Source organism: Seriola dumerili, unplaced genomic scaffold (genome assembly GCF_002260705.1).
Source record: "Seriola dumerili isolate Sdu_G_001 unplaced genomic scaffold, Sdu_1.0 BDQW01000312.1, whole genome shotgun sequence".
Classification (NCBI taxonomy): domain Eukaryota; kingdom Metazoa; phylum Chordata; class Actinopteri; order Carangiformes; family Carangidae; genus Seriola; species Seriola dumerili.
In genome coordinates this window covers 647,395-668,789 of record NW_019174567.1, presented here as the reverse complement: position 1 = coordinate 668,789, position 21,395 = coordinate 647,395, and the positions used below count along the sequence as shown (strand labels likewise).

At 45.2% G+C, this 21,395-nt stretch overlaps 1 protein-coding gene across 1 annotated transcript in view; it reads left to right on the top strand.

Moving 5' to 3' along the window:
* LOC111231678 (polypeptide N-acetylgalactosaminyltransferase 14-like) overlaps positions 1–21,395 on the top strand; it is a 134,071-nt gene that overhangs the window by 77,059 nt on the left and 35,617 nt on the right. The window contains exons 3-5 of the mRNA XM_022758889.1: positions 8,501–8,599; positions 16,549–16,616; position 21,395. The exon at position 21,395 is cut by the window's right edge and continues 65 nt beyond it. Of these exons, the coding sequence (XP_022614610.1) occupies positions 8,501–8,599; positions 16,549–16,616; position 21,395 (168 nt within the window). The remainder of the gene's footprint in view (positions 1–8,500; positions 8,600–16,548; positions 16,617–21,394) is intronic.

The following is a 21,395-nucleotide window of genomic DNA, read 5'->3' as shown; positions in this document are numbered from 1 at the left end:
AAATGTTTTCAAGTACCTATGCGCACGCACACACACACACACACACGCACACACACACACGCACACACACACACGCACACACGCACACACACACACACACACACACTGGAGGCAGTCAGAGATGTGGAACTGTAAAGCATGCATATATAAGCAGCACGGGGGAGCAGCGTCTCTCCCAGCAGTTCCAGCCTCATGTTTTTCAAACAGTCAGAAAAGTCTGAAAAACACGAGTCTCTGCTCCGCTGGGGGACGGAGGCAGCGGCGGCGGCGGCGGCAGCAGCTAACAAGGAACCTCTTTAAAAAATAAAAAAAAAGCATCCTCTTCTTCTGTGGTGTCTGAGCATATCTGCCTTTGTTCATCCTGACATCCTCTCCCCCTTCACCCGGCTCCACCACTCTCAGCCCGTCTCTCAGCCCGTCACTCAGCCCGTCACGTGGCGCCTCTCCAGTCTGGTTTCTCAGGTTAGAGTCCAGATCCAGATCCAGCTCTCTGGGGCGGCGGGCTCCTCCTCAGCGTCTGCTGGTGGGTGTTTGGAAGATGCTCTGCTCTGCCAGGATCTGCAGGAAGTGTGACAGCGTCGCCCCCTCCTCCCCTAAATTTAGTTGTTCGATGGGCGTTCTTTCAAAACAAAAGAGTCTAACTTTGAAAAGCTAATTCTGAATATAGACATAAAGAGAAATGATAAATAAATGAACATTTATAATATTCCACAATGTTACAGCACGTTCTCTGGAATCTGGAGTAACATGTATATTTTTCCTTTCTGCTCATTTTCCATACATCTCATTTGTTATTTATGCTCAACACATCCTGAGTCTTACTTCACACTGTATATAATTACATATGTACAGAATATTTCCTCCCTGAGGAGCTTCTAGTTCCAGCGCTGCTCGTTCACTAGCAGAATATTTTAAGAGCCTGTTAAACAGCAACTGGTTTTGGGTTGTAACTGTGGGTTGGTAGTTTCCTGTTCAGGGAGAAGTGATGGTGGTTGATCATCAGTCATGTTTAGGAACATGCTGCATGTTTTTGTTGGTGAGACACGACGACAGGAGTCAGCTGTTGATTTGAAGTGTTGTGCTGAGAATCGTATCTGTGTAATATTCAGATATTAATAATATTCCAGTTTAATCAGCCAGTTACACGGGAATATCTGAGGCCGCATCCACTCTAATACATGTTAGTTATCGAATGCATCTCTTTGGTTGTGTTCACTCCTGGTGTCCACACTCTTTTTATCATTTTCATCACATTTTTCACATTTTTATTGTAAATATTTTATTGTAAAATGTTTTATTTGTATTTGATCTATCTGACCTGCAGGACGTGCGTTTGCTTCATCTTTCTCTTTATTGTTTCTTCTTACTCTGTTTATTGATCTGCACCAAAACACCAAAGCAAAATCTGATTCTGATTCTGGTCCTCGAGACTTCAGGAAACGCTGCTGGACCCGTTGTATTTTATTTTGAAAACTCCAGGGTTGTGTTTTATTTTGAAAACTCCAGGGTTGTGTTTTAATCAGGAGACTTTTGGAAACGACGACACCCCCCTTCACCTCCTTCATCAGTCCTGATGGATCCTTCCCTGATGGTCTTGCTCCTATCACATGACGAGTCTTTGTGCTAAGCTAGGCTAACATGTCCTGGTCATATTTCATAAAATGTCTGTGTTCCTTTGTCCTCATGTGAAGCAGTGGTGAGACAGTCCTGGTGAAACATGGTGAAATCTACCTGATGTTTTCAGGGTCGTCATAGTCGGAGGTTTTCAGCGTCCCAGTCTGTGTTTCCCGTCACCATGACAACCTGTTACTCTCAGTACCAGCTCCACCTCATCGTCAGCCCAGAAAAAAACATCTCTGGTCTCAGTTTTCACCTTTGCTTTTCCTTGTTTGGAGCATTTTCTGTAACTAGAATCATCCAGCTGCTGAGGAGACAATCTACTTCCTGTTTACACCGGATAGCACATGCTCAGTGAACATGAGTGGTCATGTGATGTGTGTTTTCAGGTGTGCTGCGATGGACGGAGATCGTTTTTATGTAGTGTAGATGTAGCTAGTGATATCTGACGTCGGATAACACTAGCTAAATGTAGCTAACATAAGCTAATGGTCAGTTAAAAGTAACAGTGTAGTAGTAGAACCTCTGAGGGGACGGATTTAAACGTTACACAGTGTAGTTTAATCCAGTTTACTGTGTGAATCAAAGACTGATGGACTTAAATGTTTCTCCTTGGACCTGCTGTAGCTCCACGCTGCTCTGTGACAGACTCTATTGTTGCTTTTATAGAAGCATAAATTAAATAAAGTCGAATCTTTAGCAGCAGAAATGAGTGAATATCAGGCCTCGACCTGGTCAGTGTCTCCGCTGAAGACACGTCCACGCCTCCAGTCCTGCTGGGGATTAAACCTGCTCCAATTAAAACACTGGAATCTACTCAAACTATTCATTTGAACCTTTCATTCATCGGAGTCATTGACTCGGAAATTTTCCTAATGGAATTTTCCAGTAACAGAAGAAATGAGGTATTATCAACTGTCCCCGGCCGCTTCCTCTTCTCTTTGCTTTTCTCTCTGTTCACCATCAGGAGAGAAATCCCTCGCTCCCTGTGTGTGTGTGTGTGTGTGTGTGTGTGTGTGTGTGTGTGTGTGTGTGTGTGTGTGTGTGTGTAAATATGTAAATGTGTGTTGCCCAACCAGCCAAAACTAGGCCATCTTCTCTGTGAACACCTGAATAGCAGCGAGACAGAGATAGTGGGACGAGACGGAGAGCGAGGCCGGAGGTGAGGAGCTTACAGAAATATCTCAGGCTGAGCTGCTGCTTCACGTCCAACTCACACTGATTCACATCCAGAGCAACAACAACATGATCTTCTACTTCACATGTTACATGTATGTTCTGAACAACATCACATATGTTTCTCCATCGTCTTTTGATAAAGAGCTAAGAACATATTTAAAGCACCGTTCCTCTGCACATGTGGAGTTTGTATTAATGTGTCAAACTGAAGTTAAAGCTCCTCCAGTGTAAAGGTCTGTGTCCATGTGTAGTGTGATTATAGATCAGCTCTAGCTTCTATATTAATACTGTGAAAGTATCAAAGCCTCAGTCCACAGAGAAATGCACACAGCCTGTATTCAGAAACTGAGCCTTAAAACCAGCCGTCAGGACTTCTGGAACTTTGTGATGTCACAACAAAGCAGTCACCAAGCCCCGCCCACCTGGACCCACCATCCAAACCTTGCAGGATTTGGTTTCTCTGAGAGTTTTTACCTGAAATCTGCTTTATTTTTATTGGATCACTCAGAAAACATTCAGCCAATCAGAAGAGAGGCTCAGAGCTTCCTCTCTTCTGATTGGCTCAGAGCCATAGGTGAAGGGAAAGAATAGAACAAGTAAAGAACAGAGAGAGAGAGAGGTGTTAAAGGCTGGAGGTAGGTATTATGTGTGTGTGTGTGTGTGTGTGTGTGTGTGTGTGTGTGTGTGTGTGTGTGTGTGTGCGTGCATGTGAGAACAGGCCTGACAGTATCTCAGGGCTACATCAGTGGCCATTAGTATTTTGCAGCACGAACACACACTTTGACAGGTCGGCTGCAACCGCCTGCAGAGAAGGACTGTGCGTGTGTGTGTGTGTGTGTGTGTGTGCGTGTGTGCGTGTGTGCATGTGTGTGTTTGTGTGTGTGTGTGTGTGTGTGTGTGTGTGTGTGTGGGTGGGCTCTGCTGGTTTTGACCTCTCCTTTCATGTGTTTATCTCACCTCCAGATGAACCTTGATGAGCCAAGACACACACACAGACACACACACACACACACACACACACACACACACACACACACACACACACACACACACACACACACACACACACACACAAACAACATCCCTCCTCAAATCCTCTGCTCATCAAATATAAATGATCTTCTCACCATCTGGAAAGGAATCTGCAGCAGCTCTTCATCCTCTCTTCACCTCTCCTCTCTCCTCGTCTCCTCTCCTCGATTCCTCTCCTCAACTTGTTTACTCTCCTTGTTTCCTCTCCTCTTCTCTCCTCCTCTCCTCTCCTCTCGTCCTTGTTTCCTCCTCTCTTCTTCTCTCCTCTCCTCATGAGCTGATTAGATTTTGGGGGTCAGAGGTCAAAGGTCAGGGTCAGTGTGACCTCACTAAACACCTTCTTGACCGTAACTCATGAACTCATCCTCTAATTATCAAACAGTTTAACTCTGATGTCAATGTGATAACATTCTCTCTTTTCCTTTATTGTCTCCTTCACCTCCTTTCTCCTACGTGTCATCCTCCTTCCTGTCTTTTATTCTGCCTCTCCTCCTCTCCTCTATCACCGTATCCTCTCATCTGTCTTTTCCTTGTCTTCATATCTCCTTTCCTAACCTCTCATCTCCTTCTCTTCTTTCTCAAACCTTGCTGCTTTTCATTAAACCTCCTCCTCTCTCCTGTCACTTCCTGTTTTTTTTCTATATCCTTATTTGTCTCCTCCTCTTCCTTCCTTCCTTCCTTCCTTCCTTCCTCATCGTTTGTCTCTCCTCTTCCTCTCTTCCTCTTCTCCATCTGCTTTTCTCTCCTCTTCTGTGTTTCCTCCTCTTTCCTTCACTGTGTTTGTTTCCTCTTGAGCTTTGATGCATCGGCAAGTTAGTGCAGACACACACACACACACACACACACACACACACTCTCTCGGGGAGTATGGAACCTTGTTCGTATCAGCTTCAACATCAGTCATCTGTCAGCACAACTTTTATCTGTACATCTCTGCCTGTCTCTCTCTCTGCCTGTCTGTCACTGTGTCTCTCGGCCTCGTTCATCCTTCTCTCTCTCTTTCTGACACACACACACTCACACTCACACTCACACTCACACTCACACACACACACACTCATACTCACACACACACACACTCATACTCACACACACACACACTCATACTCACACACACACACACACACACACACACACACACACACACACACACACACACACACACTCACACACACACACACACTCACAGTAGCGGCTCATCTTTATCTTCTCATCGTTCCTCTCTGGTAGAGCCGCTGAATAAATCAACTGCAGGAAAAGCAGAGATGGAGACAGGGAGATAGAGGGATGGAGGAGGTGGAGAGGGGCATGATGGGAAATGATATGACAAATATATACAGTACATGTTCCTATTCTCACCGGGAGAGAGAGGGAGAGACAATGGAAGAGGAGGAGGGAGGAAGAAAAGAGAGAGAGAGACTGAATCTGTGTGTGTTTAAAAATCACAAATTACACCTGTATCAATTTCTCCCTTCATTTATTTCATATCATGTTTTCATTCTTCACACTGTTTAATTTATTATCCATTTATTAATGATAGAAANCACACACACACACACACACACACTCACAGTAGCGGCTCATCTTTATCTTCTCATCGTTCCTCTCTGGTAGAGCCGCTGAATAAATCAACTGCAGGAAAAGCAGAGATGGAGACAGGGAGATAGAGGGATGGAGGAGGTGGAGAGGGGCATGATGGGAAATGATATGACAAATATATACAGTACATGTTCCTATTCTCACCGGGAGAGAGAGGGAGAGACAATGGAAGAGGAGGAGGGAGGAAGAAAAGAGAGAGAGAGACTGAATCTGTGTGTGTTTAAAAATCACAAATTACACCTGTATCAATTTCTCCCTTCATTTATTTCATATCATGTTTTCATTCTTCACACTGTTTAATTTATTATCCATTTATTAATGATAGAAAAACAAAAGATAGATAGACAGACAGATAGATAGATAGATAGATAGATAGATAGATAGATGATAGATAGATAGATAGATAGATCGATAGATGATAGATAGATAGATAGATAGATCGATAGATGATAGATAGATAGATAGATAGATAGATAGATAGATAGATAGATAGATAGATAGATAGATAGATAGATCGATAGATAGATAGATAGATCGATAGATAGATAGATGATAGATAGATAGATAGATAGATAGATAGATATAGAAAAGATAGATAGACAGACAGATAGATAGATAGATCTGGAAAAGACAGATGGGCCTCTTGTGTCTACATGGTGTAATCTGCTCTGCTCACATTGTTTCCTCTCTTTAATCACGGCGCCTCGAAACTAAAAAAAAAGAAAAAAGAATCAGATAGCGAGTTAATGATCTGCTGATCAGATTGTTTCACAGCCGGCTGCTCGTGTGCTCTGACTGCTGCTGCGTGCCGACCCCTTAATACAACAAATTAGGAGGCGAGCGCGTGTTCTAACCCTGTGGCGAGTAACGGGAGGAAGTTCAGCGTTTGGCTCAAGGGCACTTTGACAGAAATGTGGAATATAGATAATATGAGACCGTGGTGTTTGTTGGGAACATGAGGCCAAATTAAAGCTCCATGTTTCTTCTTCTGTGTTTTATTTGAAGTGTTGATCCATCAGAAGATATAAAAACCATCTCAGTGTAGTTTTACATCTCCTCTCTCAGGCTTCTCTCTGCAGCTCTAGTAACAACAGGTCGGTGAGCCAATCAGAAGAGAGGAGGCTCTGAGCCTCTCTTCTGATTGGCTGACTGTTTTCTGAGTGATCCAATAAAAATATAGCAGATTTCAGGTAAAAACACTCAGAGAAACCAAATCCTGCAAGGTTTGGATGGTGGGTCCGGGGGGGCGGGGCTTGGTGAATGCTTGGTTGTGACATCACAAAGTTCCAGAAGTCCTGACGGCTGGTTTTAAGGCTCAGTTTCTGAATACAGGCTGTGTGCATTTCTCTGTGGACTGAGGCTTTGATACTTTCACAGTATTAATATAGAAGCTAGAGCTGATCTATAATCACACTACACATGGACACAGACCTTTACACTGGAGGAGCTTTAACTGATGAGAGGACACGTGAGCAGGTGAAGTCCGACTTCAGAGACTCTGATGTGCGGTTCCCTCCACGTGTTTGTGGCGTCGTCTCTTTTCTGATTCTTGAAAATCAGATAAGTTTTCTTCCCTCCGACCGACACAAGCACAGTCTTTTTCTGAACTACAAAGTGGGACAGCATCAGAGACGAGCCCCCCCCCCCCCCCCCCCAGCTGACAAACGTGCCGGGGTCAGTGCAGAGACGGTGCGTGCAGAGTCAGACTGATGTCGTCCCGAACATCTGTGCTGTTACAGCTGAGACAGAACATCTGTAAACGAGTCGACGTACAGATGTAATTCAACATGTCGAGCTCAATCACACGTCTGTATTAAATTATTAATGTACTAGATAATCAGAGTTTCTGCAGGTCAGGGAGACTTTGTGTCACACACAGTAAATCACCATCAGATTTTAAGTTTTAACATTTCATGTCTTTCATTCAGGTGGGAACGACTCCAACCAGTTATAATTAGTTGTATTAATTAGTCATTAATGTTTGATCGCTCGTCTGATAAACGATGCCTCATATCTCAGTCTTATGTGTCGTAGATAAACAGAACCATGTCTTCACACACACACACACACACACACACACACACACACACACACACACACACACACACAGAGACACACACACACACACACACACACACATCACACGACAACACACAGAGACACACACACACACACACACACACACACACACACACACACACACACACACACACAGAGACACACACAAACACACACACACACACACACACACACAGACATTTGAGGAAGGTGAAGTTTTTAAAACTGAAGGCCAGAACAGAGCGAGCGACTGTTTCTGCTTGAAAATGTCACCAATCCATCAATCTGATAGGTAAAGGCCAGTCCACTCATTATACTGTGTGTGTGTTTGTGTGTGTGTGTGCGTGTGTGTGTTTCTGATGCTGCTCTTTTAGAAGGAAAGGCTGCTGACCCAGCGGAGGCAGCACACACACACACACACACAGACTTATGTGGTGTTTTTTAATGAGCCTCTGACTGGTCATCTATAATTCATCTTCAATAGGTCCGGTCTGATCACTTGGTCACTGTGTGTGTGTGTGTGTGTGTGTGTGTGTGTGTGTGTGTGTGTGTGTGTGTGTGTGTGTGTGTGTGTGTGTGTGTCAGACATGATATTATATAGAAACAGTGAAAAGGTCTTTAAACTCATTTACCATGAACAGTGTTATGTAAATATAGTGTTGATTTCATCGGTGTGTCACACCTAAAGACTGTAAACAAAGATGGCCGTTGCCTCTGTGACATCACCCAAAGGTTTCTGAAGCTCAGAGTGAGCTGCTCCACCATCACCATCTTGGCAGTGTCTGACTCCGCCTCTCCCTCCCAGCTAATCCAGTTATAGTCAAAGAGGAGGGGCGTGTGTGGAGCTGAGACTCTGTTTGTGTCAAACACACACTCACCCATCTGTCACTCAAAGAGGCCACGCCCTCAATCCTCCATAACTGTAGTCCTTAAATGAGCACGGTTCTTTGTCTTTTTGATGTATTGATGATGATGATGATGATGATGATGATGAAATGTATCTGTGTCTCTCCAGGTGCACCACTCTTCACTACGACTCTGATCTTCCTCCAACCTCCATCATCATCACCTTCCACAACGAGGCCAGGTCCACCCTGCTGCGCACCATCAGGAGGTAACACACACACACACACACACACACACGTCCGTTTTGTTTTCAGGGTGTCGGTTCATCTCGTTCTCATGGACACGATATCTCAGAAACACGAGGACGTTCTAGTGTGATTGGGTTTTTTATCTGATCTCTTCAGACTGAATTTTCAGAACTGGGTTTGAGTTTTCATCATTTCATAACACCTGCAGGAGAGATTCTGATGTCACAGTCCAGTCTGAGTGTGGACCTGCTCAGACCTGGTCCTGCTCAGACCTGGACTTGTTCAGACCTGGACTTGTTCAGACCTCAGTGTAGATGTCGGCTGCTGAGCAAAGAAACTTTCAGCTGCCAGATTGTGCAGCAGAACAAAACCTCCACACACATTTAAACTCTCCTGACCCTCAATCTCTGAACCATCGCTCTGCCGTACAGTTTGATGATATCAGCAGGTCGCCACACACACACAATAAACACACACACACACACACACACACACACACACACACACACACCTCCAGGTTTTGGCCCGAGTTCAGCTCATTATACCAGTCAGTCAGCAGGGACCGCCGCGTCTCCTGACTATCACAGAGGACATTGTGTGTCTGTGTGTGTGTGTGTGTGTCTGTGTGTGTGTGTGTCTGTCTGTGTGTGTGTAAGTGCGTGAATGTGTGTGTGTGTGTGTGTGTGTGCTGCCCTTCTCAAAGCTCTGCAGTTTTCAACCAATTAAAAGACAATCTGTCTCCCTGGGCCCCTCTGCTCCCTTTGGCTCTGGCTCTCTCTGTATATCTGTGTGTGTGTGTGTGTGTGTGTGTGTGTGTGTGTGTGTGCTGACTTGGAGCTGGAAGTAGTTTAGCTGCCTTTTATTTTTAGTTTGTGAATGTGGAGCAGTGGTCGTCTCCAGGAAGCTGCAGATATTCAGATTCAGATTTGAGATGAAAACATTTCAAAGACGTTCACGGCAGCGACGATCCAAACACACACGAGTGTGTTGGAGCGTCTGTCTGTCTGACTGTTAAAGATCTCTTACACGTGTCATTATACTGTTCTTCTGTTTACAATGTGTTGGGAACAAACAGCACAGGGCGGTTAGCCTGTGCAGTGACGGCCATCTTGGCTGATGATCAGAGGAAGACAGGATTTGCCGCCAACGATGTGCTGAACGAAAAATCCAAAATGGATCCTCATTGTTTCAGATGGTTGAACCACAGGAGGAAGAGAAAACAATACGCGTCTTTAATGTTACCTGCCTCCCAATAGTGATCGCAGGTATCACAAGATAATGCTAGCTAACAAACTGTCACCATGGAGACAGAGACTCTGCGTAACACCCTCTGATTAGGAGAAATGAAACCTTAAGTAGAAAACTGAAGGTGTGTTGTGGACCGGCCCCTGATGGTCTGGACCACAGACTCTACAGACACACAGGTTCCCTGATGGAGTCGGACAAATATGGATTAAAGATCAATAACACAAAGATCAATAATGGATCTGAGCTGACCTTTCAGCAGTTTAACAGACATGTAGCTCATCATAAAGATCCATGAGGGAGGATGATGCTGAGCAGAGCTGAGTCACTGCTCTGGGATCTACAGCTGCTGTCTGGAACCAAGAGAAGCACCAATAAAGAAGAAGAGTGGAACAGGTCACTTCCTGTTTCATGTCTTCACCGTGGAGTGAAAGGGTTAACAACAGACCAGCTGATGCTCCCCTGGTGTGTGTTCGTCCTGAGGGGGAGACGGGGACACGTGAGTCATGAGACCGAAACGGCAACTTCTTTTCTTTTATGTTCAGAAGCTGCACACGCCACGTTTTTTTGGAGAGTGGTGGGCGGTTGCCTTGGAAACAAAGTTTTCAAACAAAGTTGTTTCACACAATGTCTCCTCCCTCTGTGTGTGTTTGTGTGTGTGTGTGTGAAGCAGCGAGCCCACTGGTTATCAGATGGGTCCACAGAGAGGTCAGAGGTCAGAGGTCATTAGTTCATGGACCATCCAGTGATTTTTAGCCCATTAGCTACAGATTGTACCAGATGTATAAAACAGCTGACCCACACAAACCTGTCATGGAGGGACACAACTGGTTTAAGTTTGGGGCTATTTGCACGTTTTGCTATTGCTACATAGCTAACGTTAGCATCAACAGCTGTTTACTGACCAGTCTCTGCGGGAGCTTCAGCCGTGGTCACATTGCTCCTCTGAGCTGAGCTGCTGCTTCAGACTGGACGCTACAGTGACTATGCGTGGAGCTAGCTGATTAGCATGCTAACTTCAGTAGAAGAGAAGAAGTGGTAGAAAAAGAAGCTAAACAAGAGTCAACATTGGTGTTAGTTTCCACCTCTGGAGACAGATGTTGGTGAGTGAAGGAAAGAGGGTTGATGCTGAACTCTCAGTAGACTGGTAAGTAAACAGCTGCTAATGCTAACGTTAGCTAGTAGCAAGAGCAAAACTTATAAATAGTTCCTTAAATCAATTTCTTAAATGAGTCTTTGATGATGTTGCGGCCGTCGTCTGATGGATTAGAACTGACCCTGGTCTTGACTCCTGCATTTGAGGTTCATGATGAATAGAAACATTTATATTGTAGCTCTAGAACGTGGTTCCTGCCGCTCACATTCACAGTCTCACTGTCCTCAGAGATGCTGCCGCTGTGCCCTTGAGCAAGGCGTTTAACCTGCACAGCAGCAGCAGCAGCAGCAGACGACGTTAGCTGCTGCCAAGTGTGAGTGAGTGTGTGAAAGTGTGATAATGTGAAGTACTGAGCTGAGAGAAAAGCCTCCATCATCACTTCTTCATGGGTGAATTCCTCTGAAAAATGTCGATCTGCTTATTCTCCGATCTGCACCGGATCAGAGCGGGAAAGTTTACACAAGATACTCACTGTGCTCAAACTTCTTCTGAGCGGCTCACACATATTTAGTGGAAGAAAATTCAATCTCATTTCAAGCGTCAGTTTTCAAGCAGAAAAAAACAGATAATATCATGATAAGTTTTCTTTTTACTATCTGCAATCACGCTTTGCTCCGGAGACTCTGAAAACACTGAGAGCGCGTTGAGCGCCTGCGATTACACTATAAAAGAGTCGGATTCTGGAGCTGTGGGCTCTGGGGCTCGGCCCAACTCTAATACGTCTGATTTCTGAGACAATGACGGGCGCTCTGAAAGCTTTTCATCTCCTGATCAAAGAGCTGCTCTCTGACGGAGAACCAGGCCTGTCGATATTTAATCAAGCTCTGATCTGAAAATTGATCCCATCTCCTCTGTCTCCGCTGGGCGAGAGACAAGCAGAGAGAGAGAGAGAGAGAGAGAGGACATATTTGTTTTTTTTAATAGTTTGACTCTGTTTGGGCTCCGTGTGTGTGGATCCATTATTAAAGAGGAGCCACAGTAGCATCATGGGAAAAGGCAGAGGGAGAGAGACATCTCATTCCTCCCAAAATGGACGACAGATAAAACGAGTGACTCTGTAAGACGGATTCACAGACTGTAAACAAAGATGGCCGTCGTCCCTGTGACGTCACCCACAGGTTTTACACGTGTAATGAAATCATTACCAAGAAGATGCAGCCAGTGAGATCCATGAGCAGTATGGTGGAGCACACTGTTCAGACTGTGGGAAACATCTGTAGAGACGGAGGCCAACACATTCTAACACTTCCACCTTAAACTCAGCCATTAAAGGATTCAAGGATCATTTTTTATTGTCAAAAAATCCATGAAAAGAGTCAACAATGCATCGACAGCCTGATACTTCTTATTCCTCAGATAGTTTTGTTTGTGCTGCAGATTTCTGTCAGTAACTTTAAAAGAATAAAGACTTTAGAAGAACTCGAGAGAAAAGTCTGTAATTAGTGTTTGAACAGAGCGTGCGGTCGACAGTGGATTCTGTGTTTGGTTGCTGGTGAAATGGCTCCACAGTGAAACGACCGGACTCCCGTCACTTCACAGTCTAATTCGCCGCCTCCGTCCGTCGGGGTGAGCTCCAGCCCAGCAGCAGCAGCAGCCAGTGGGAGCGTAGAAACGCCACTTCTAGATCAGCACCAGCTCAGCACTTTCTGAGTCAGTGGTCAGTAAAGAGTCCGGATCACTTCCTCCACAGCTGATCCGTCAGGATTTATTAGGAGCAGGTCATTAGGTAGATTTACAGTCTTTGCTTTCTACTGCAGTTTCCCTGATTTATAAAGCCCTCAGATACGTCTCTGTTGTCCCGCTGTCTTCTTCTGTCTCTGTCCTCTTCTCTCTTTTCACCCAGGGAAGTCGTCCAGAAATTCCTCCTGTAATCAGATGAAGCGTTCTGCAGGTTCATTACTGAACTGATCCACCGTCAGCTGAGGTGTAAAGACTTTTACAGGACGCATCATCAGGGATCAGACAGTTTGTTCCTGCACGCAGCTCCTGTTTGAGATCATCACTGATGATCTGCTCACGCTGTAATTACTTATAGATTATTGGAGATTAGCGGTGATCAGACTGTATTTAACAGGGACTAACTAGCCTGTAGATCCCAGACGCGCTGACCAATGTAGATGTATGGCACCGTAGATCAGCAGTGATGAGACAGTATTTACTGGGAGCAGATATACAGCCTGATGCATCACTGGCGCTCGGACAGAGCGCAGCGTATTGAGCGGCTGAATCAGGATTTCTTTCCAGGAACAGTTTGAGGATCTGCTGCGAGAGGCTTTTCTGTCACGGCCAGATTTAAGACGCAGCTTCAAACAGCTAAATCTGTGTTTTCACTGCGACAGGTTCTTCATCCTGAGCTTCATTTAGAATAAAAACAGTTTGTTTTGTGTTTGTTTTAATGGCTGTCAGAGGTCCTGATAGAGAAACAGGCTGCAGAAAGATGGAGAGGTGGAGAGGGAGAGAGGAGTAATGAATAACTCCAGTGAGGTAGAGGATGGAAGAACCGGCTGTCAGGTAACCAATCAGCCAGAGAGAGAGGGAGGGAGGGAGAGAGAGAGGGAGAGAGGGGGGAGTGAGCTGAGGTGCAAACAGAGAAAGGTGGAGAAGGAAGAAGCTTTAGAGAGGATAAAGGAGAGAAAGAAACGCCCTGAGCAAAGTGTCTCTGCATGAAGAGAAGGAATTAATTTGACTTCTCACCTGCTGAAACCGAGTCGGTGAAAAACAATCCTGCAGCTGATTTACAGCAGGAGGCAGAGAGCTGCACGTGTCTGCAGCTGAGTCCTGAGGACGAGCCGACAATCCTCCGCCTGAAGTCGTCACAGACACACACTGAAATCTGGTTCAAGCAGCTAAAAACAGGAACATGTCGCCTCTTTCACCTGGAGCTGTTGGTGTGTGTGTGTGTGTGGTGATGTGTGTGTGGAGGGGGGTGTTAATGTGATGAAAGTCTTCTTGTCTTGAACGTGTTATAATCTGTTTTCAACTCATTTGTAGATGTAAACAGGAAGTACAAGTAAAGAAAACAGATGCACATGGAGCTAGTAGCTAGCGTGAAGCTAAATGCTAACGTCCAGATACTAACAATGCTAACATGCAGGTATAATGTTCACCATCAGGGTTCATCCTCTGTGGACCATGAATGACACTCAGACTCAAACTGAGTGCGTCTCCACAGGTTGAACTCTCACCTGAGCGTCCACACCTGTTTCACATTTAGCCTGTTAGCATCGTTAGCTAACCGACTATCTGTCCGTCCTTACAAACTGCCCGTCCAAGCTCCTCCCCCGTCTCTCCGAACAGAGAGGCAGATACAGAGTTCAGCCGACCGCCGCCTCGTCACAGCTGATCTTACTTTCTGTGAGCTGCAGATAGCTGCTCCCGGGGGGGGGGGGGGGGGGCCCCGGCCCNGAACTAGTGGCCTGTGAACCAGAGAATAGAAACTCCTGTGTGTGTGAGAGAGAGAGAGAGAGAGAGGGAGAGAGAGACAGAGAGAGACAGAGAGAGAGACATACATTTGAAATGTCTCTCTCTGTCTCTCTCTCTGTCTCTCTCTCTCTGTCTCTCTCTCTCTCTATCCTCCTTTATTATCCCTCCCTGCATCCATCACTCCTCCTGATGGGGTCCGGTGGGCCTCAGAGACTCCACACCTCCTCCTTCTCCTCTGTCCCTCGCTCCCTTCTTCACTTCCACTCCTCCTGAATTCAATCCATCTTTATCTCCACACCTCCGTCTCTGGTTGTGTCTCAATCAACCAGTGTCCTGCCTTCACCTCCTCCTTCTTCCTTCTCCTCCTTCATCCTTTCCTTGTAGCTCTTTCCTCTCTGTCTTCTTCCTTTCTTCCTCCTTATCTATTCATTCCCTCTCTCTTCTTTTTCTTCTTGTCCTCCATCGTTGCCTTTTATTCCTCTTTTATTTATTTATCTCCTCTATCTCCTTTTCTTAAACCTTCCATTGCAACTCTCTCCTATCTTCCCTTCTCCTATCTTATTTCCTTTCATTCTTTCTCTGCAGATATGATCCTTTCTTCTTCTGTTTCCTTTTCTGTCTTTCATCCTCCTCTTTTTTCTTCCTTCATCTCCTTTGTTCCTTTTTTTCTCTCCATCTCTTCCTCCTTCTCTCCTCCTCCTCCTCCTCCTCTCCTCCTCCTCGCCCCCCCCTGTCCTCTCCTCTCCTCCTCCTCCTCTCCTCCTCGTCCTCTCCTCCTCCTCTCCTCTTCTCCTCCTCGTCCTCTCCTCCTCCTCTCCTCTTCTCCTCCTCGTCCTCTCCTCCTCCTCTCCTCTTCTCCTCCTCGTCCTCTCCTCCTCCTCTCCTCTTCTCCTCCTCGTCCTCTCCTCCTCCTCTCCTCTTCTCCTCCTCGTCCTCTCCTCCTCCTCTCCTCTTCTCCTCCTCGTCCTCTCCTCCTCCTCTCCTCTTCTCCTCCTCGTCCTCTCCTCCTCCTCTCCTCCTCCTCCTCCTCTCCTCCTCCTCGCCCCCCCCTGTCCTCTCCTCTCCTCCTCCTCCTCTCCTCCTCGTCCTCTCCTTCTCCTCTCCTCCTCCTCGTCCTCCAACTCCTCTCCTCTCCTCCTCCTCTCTTCCTCCTCTCCTCCTCCTCCTCCTCTCCTCCTCATCTCCTCCTCTCCTCCTCCTAGTCCTCTCCTCCTCGTCCTCTCCTCCTCCTCTCCTCCTCCTCGTCCTCCAACTCCTCTCCTCTCCTCCTCCTCTCTTCCTCCTCTCCTCCTCCTCCTCCTCTCCTCCTCATCTCCTCCTCTCCTCCTCCTAGTCCTCTCCTCCTCGTCCTCTCCTCCTCGTCCTCTCCTCCTCGTCCTCTCCTCCTCGTCCTCTCCTCCTCGTCCTCTCCTCCTCGTCCTCTCCTCCTCGTCCTCTCCTCCTCGTCCTCTCCTCCTCGTCCTCTCCTCCTCGTCCTCTCCTCCTCGTCCTCTCCTCCTCGTCCTCTCCTCCTCGTCCTCTCCTCCTCGTCCTCTCCTCCTCGTCCTCTCCTCCTCGTCCTCTCCTCCTCGTCCTCTCCTCCTCGTCCTCTCCTCCTCGTCCTCTCCTCCTCGTCCTCTCCTCCTCGTCCTCTCCTCCTCGTCCTCTCCTCCTCGTCCTCTCCTCCTCGTCCTCTCCTCCTCGTCCTCTCCTCCTCGTCCTCTCCTCCTCGTCCTCTCCTCCTCTCCTCTCCTCCTCCTCTCCTCCTCCTCTCCTCCTCTCCTCCTCCTCCTCAGATGAACAGAGGTTATTGAGGAGGAGAACAAAAACACGTCCTCTCATTTTCTTGCAGTGAAACTTATGAATTTTTGATGTTTCCATCTTCCTCTTTAATGAAACAGTTTGAGCCTCGTCACATTTTCATAACAGGAATTTGGTCTGACATTTTCAATATGTTGTTTCATATGGCAGCGCCACATAATGGATTCATGAGCACCTTCCAGTGTGTGTGTGTGTGTGTGTGTGTGTGTGTGTGTGTGTGTGTGTGTGTGTGTGTGTCCTGGCATTTACTCATCAGTTCTCTGTACGTTCTTCTTCTTCTTCTTCTTCTTCTGTTTGTGAATATTTGAGACTAATATTTTCTTTTGTCTCTTTCTTTGTCTCCAGCGTTTTAAACCGAACTCCGGTTCATCTCATTCATGAGATCATTCTGGTGGATGACTTCAGCGACGACGGTGAGCTGCACACACACACACACACACACACACACACACACACACACACACACAGAGCAGCTGGGAACACAGTCTCAGGATCACGATGGAGATGAAAGCAGACCTCCATTCCGGGTCAGAGCCGTGTGGACAGTGTCTCACCTGCAGCTGTGTCCACTCCGTCCCCGGAGACAAAAGTCCAGGTGAAACAGACCGAACATCAGAGAGACGATCTAGATCTAGATCCGTTAGAGACGCTGATCCAAACATAATCTGTATTTATCATCATCAATGAAAAGACCAAAACCAGCTGTGAACTGATTAGAAAGTGAATGAAATGAAAACAAAATGTCAATAATAATATAAAAATAGTAGAATTAGAATTAATAGAATAAACTGATAATGAAATAAAGAAAAGCAAATGAAAATGAAATACACACATACATAAACATAAACATACACATCAGTAAAAGTAAAATAACCTGTTTCCACACACTGTGAAAACACACCAGTGAGTGTCACTGTAGCACTGAGTCACATGTTCCTTCATCACCATGAACACACACCGTCCTGCTGCCACAAACACTCACTACAGCACCGGATGTGGATGAATCCGCCGCTGAAAATAGTCCCAACACGCAACATAGTTCCCTCCTGTTTGAGTAACGTGTGTTAAAAACTACAGTGCCCAGATGTTTTAGTCATGTGTAAAAGAACAGTGGAACACATGGAGAGGTACACCTGGTTTACAGGTGAAGTCAAAGCTTCAGTGTGTGGACAGTTAAAAGCCTCGAGCACTTTTACCAGAGGAGCGATCACAAAAAATGTTGATGAGCTGTAGTTTCTGTTTTTCTCTCGGCTGCTGATAGAAAATAAATACTGCTGCGTCTCTGCTGAACTGACCCCGATACAATCAAACACATTTTTACTTTTATGGCCAAAGAAAAACATGAAGACTAAACAGAGAGCTCAGTGTGAACAGACCACAGGCTGTAAATATAAAGATGGACGTCACCTCTGTGACATCACCCTCAGGTTTCTGAAGCTCAGAGTGAGCTGCTCCACCGTCGCCATCTTGGCAGTGTCTGGCTCCGCCTCCTAACTCTCAGCTAATCCGAATATGGTCAAAGAGGAGGGGCGTGTGAGGAGCTGAGACTTTGGTTCATGCCAGTTTGTGGCAAGTATACGCTCGCCTACCTGTCACTCAAAGAGGCCACGCCCTCAATCCTCCATAACTTTCAGCCTTTGGTCTGTTTATTCCTCTGGGGCCATTAATTTGAAAAATCCCATTACCCACTTTTTAATTTTAAGATGGCCGCCTTTTCTGGCATAGGAAACATATTTTACCAGAGTGTTACCCACAGGACAAATTTCAATTATTTTCTAATGTAATCTTGTGTTTTAGACTCTAATTTCTAATGTCATGTGAAAAATTCTGCATAAAACACGATGTATTATGAATGATAACTCACTATTGCTAGGCTAGTTAGCAAGCTTTTTTGTGAGTAATATTTTTGCTGAAGTATACTTTCATTTCATTTTTTAAAGTGTACTAAATTTCATGATTTGACACCTGGATAATTTATATGAGAAAATAGTGGATGAACTTATTGCAAAAAATAAAATTTCTTTGCCAGAAATGGCGGCCATCTTGAATTTTTGAGTGGCTAACATGTTTTATCAAAAGAGTGATACCCAAGGAGGATTAGTGAAGTTTAGCACTTGTATCCACATTTGTGAAATATGAAGTTATCTGCTGAGCTAATGACTCACTGTTGGAGCCAGACTCTAGTGTTCATTAGAGGAACTGCAGGTTTTGGCTCTTAATTGTTGGCCTCATGTTGGAGGATGTTCAGGTGCTGCAGGTAAACTCTTCCTCATCAGCTGACAGGTTTTCAATGAACCAACAGAGAAAAGACATTAATCAAGACAAACGGAAACATAAAAGCTTCCTTCACAGCAGGAGAAAACATCCACACATCAACCATAACCATGTTCCTCCGCTGTCTGCCCAACACGCTGAGTCACAACCCTGACAGCCAATCAGGACAGCCGGTGCTGGGCGCACCACACAAGTGATGGAGGTTAAACAGTGTCAGGTTTACATGATGGAGGAAGGATGGAGACAGAGAGACGGCACACTCAGGTAAACAGAGTGTAAACGAGCAGCAGCAGGATGAACAGTGTGTGTACACTTGTAAACATGTCGGTGTGCAGCTGAACGTCTGATCCTCTCCTCCCACTCAGCAGCGAGTCATTTAATAACGCTCCTATCTCGCCTCGGGCTCTAATCCCACTTTGTTGCAGTTTTTTTTATTTTGGGATATCGGACCGAGCATGAATTCTGTTTTTACCCACGAACATCCTGCTGCACGTTCAGCAGACTGGACCTGCACCTCATCATCATGATTCTGAGGCTGTGGAGGAGGATTCCCAGCCTCACGTGCCCTCACGGCTTTTTAACAGCATATTATTTAACAATAATAATCATATAACAGTAGATATTATTAGAATATTTTTCATGTGAGACACAGTGATCCTGGATATTATGTCGATGTTTAGTCATTTCCTTTTTCTGTCTTGCTTTATGTGGTTTGGTCAAGTTTGCATTTGTACTGTCACCACTGGAGGTGACTGATTATTAAAGCTCCTCCAGTGTAAAGGTCTGTGTCCATGTGTAGTGTGACTATAGATCAGCTCTAGCTTCTATATTAATACTGTGAAAGTATCAAAGCCTCAGTCCACAGAGAAATGCACACAGCCTGTATTCAGAAACTGAGCCTTAAAACCAGCCGTCAGGACTTCTGGAACTTTGTGATGTCACAACAAAGCAGTCACCAAGCCCCGCCCACCTGGACCCACCATCCAAACCTTTGCAGGATTTGGTTTCTCTGAGTGTTTTTACCTGAAATCTGCTATATTTTTATGGATCACTCAGAAAACATTCAGCCAATCAGAAGAGAGGCTCAGAGCTTCTTCCTTTAGAAGAAAGTTTTGGAAAAAAAACATTCACCCATCATGATGGGTCAAAACATTTGTGTCTGGGTCAAAGTGTTTTGGTAGAAGCTCAGTGGAGAGGAGAGACCAGGCATCTCCTCTGGGTCAAAGGGCTCTGATGGAGGTTTTCAGTCATTCAGGGCCATTTAACTTTGACATGGTGTCACACATGGTTTCTTTTTTTAATATTTTCTCTCTTCATAACACAATAACACAGAGAGCAGATGGTTAGACGCTGAGTGATCACTATTTTTTTCCCTTGTGACCTCAATAAGAATTAAATGCAAGTAAAATGAGGTTAAAGGTCCATATTCAACCTCTGAGGCTAAAACACAAAGCTGCAGTTCCTCTAACGACCACTAGAGTCTGGCTCCAACAGGGAGTCAGTCCCCATAGACTCCCATGTTAAAATGTCCAACTTTACAGCAGAAATAAACATGTTTACAGCCTGGTACAGAAACTGTTTTGGTCTCTAGAGCTGATTTCCTCCTTCATGACACCTGTGTATATAACTCACCTGTTTACATTTTATTAAGGACTAAAGTTATGGAGGATTGAGGGCGTGGCCTCTTTGAGTGACAGGTGGGTGAACGTATGGTTGCCACAAACCGGCATGAACTGAAGTCTCAGCTCCACACACGCCCCTCCTCTTTGACTATATTTGGATTAGCTGGGAGTTACTGGGCGGAGTCAGACACTGCCAAGATGGCGAGGGTTGAGCAGCTCACTCTGAGCTTCAGAAACCTGTGGGTGATGTCACAGCGGCGATGGCCATCTTTATTTACAGTCTGTGTTTTATTTGAAGTGTTGATCCATGAGAGGAGGCTCTGAGCCTCTCTTCTGATTGGCTGACTGTTTTCTGACTGATCCAATAAAAATACAGCAGATTTCAGGTAAAAACACTCAGAGAAACCAAATCCTGCAAGGTTTGGATGGTGGGTCCAGGTGGGCGGGGCTTGGTGACTGCTTTGTTGTGACATCACAAAGTTCCAGAAGTCCTGACGGCTGGTTTTAAGGCTCAGTTTCTGAATACAGGCTGTGTGCATTTCTCTGTGGACTGAGGCTTTGATACTTTCACAGTATTAATATAGAAGCTAGACCTGATCTATAATCACACTACACATGGACACAGACCTTTACACTGGAGGAGCTTTAACCTGAGTGAAACGAATCGTTAATGTTTGTACCTTTGTGTTATTCACTGGTCACATCATCATATAATGATAAACCATGAAAACACAACAGTGTTTGATTGTTGAATAATTCTCTTTGATGAATTTTAATCAAGTTTATTTTCTTTGCTCAGTGGTTGATCATTTCTCCTTTTCTCTTATTATTATGGGGCTTGTTTTGAATCCAGATTTGATATTGTAAGTACAGGCAATATTTTCAAATTCCAATGTTGTTCAACATGAATTAAATATTAATTTCACTTTGGTAAATGACTCATTTCCCAGCGGTGCTGTTTTTTCTTTTTTCGTCTTTTCTTCTTTTCATTTTGACTCTTTCCACCAGAGAATATTTTGCACATGTATTACAGCAGACAGTTATATTTAAAATAATTTATTAATCCAGTGGGGAGCGCACACTCGGCTGAACAGCAACTACACTAAATGTCTGACTTGTCAGACTGAAAGCTTTGAATTGTCGTCCTGCTGCTGCAGAGCTTTTCAACTGGCTGCTAATTTCCCTGCAGAGTTTTAGAGAAATTATAAAGATATATATTACACAGCACACCATGCCGTGTTCTCTTCTATTATATATGATTCTATTCATCTGACTCTCTGCTGTTTTGTTCACAGA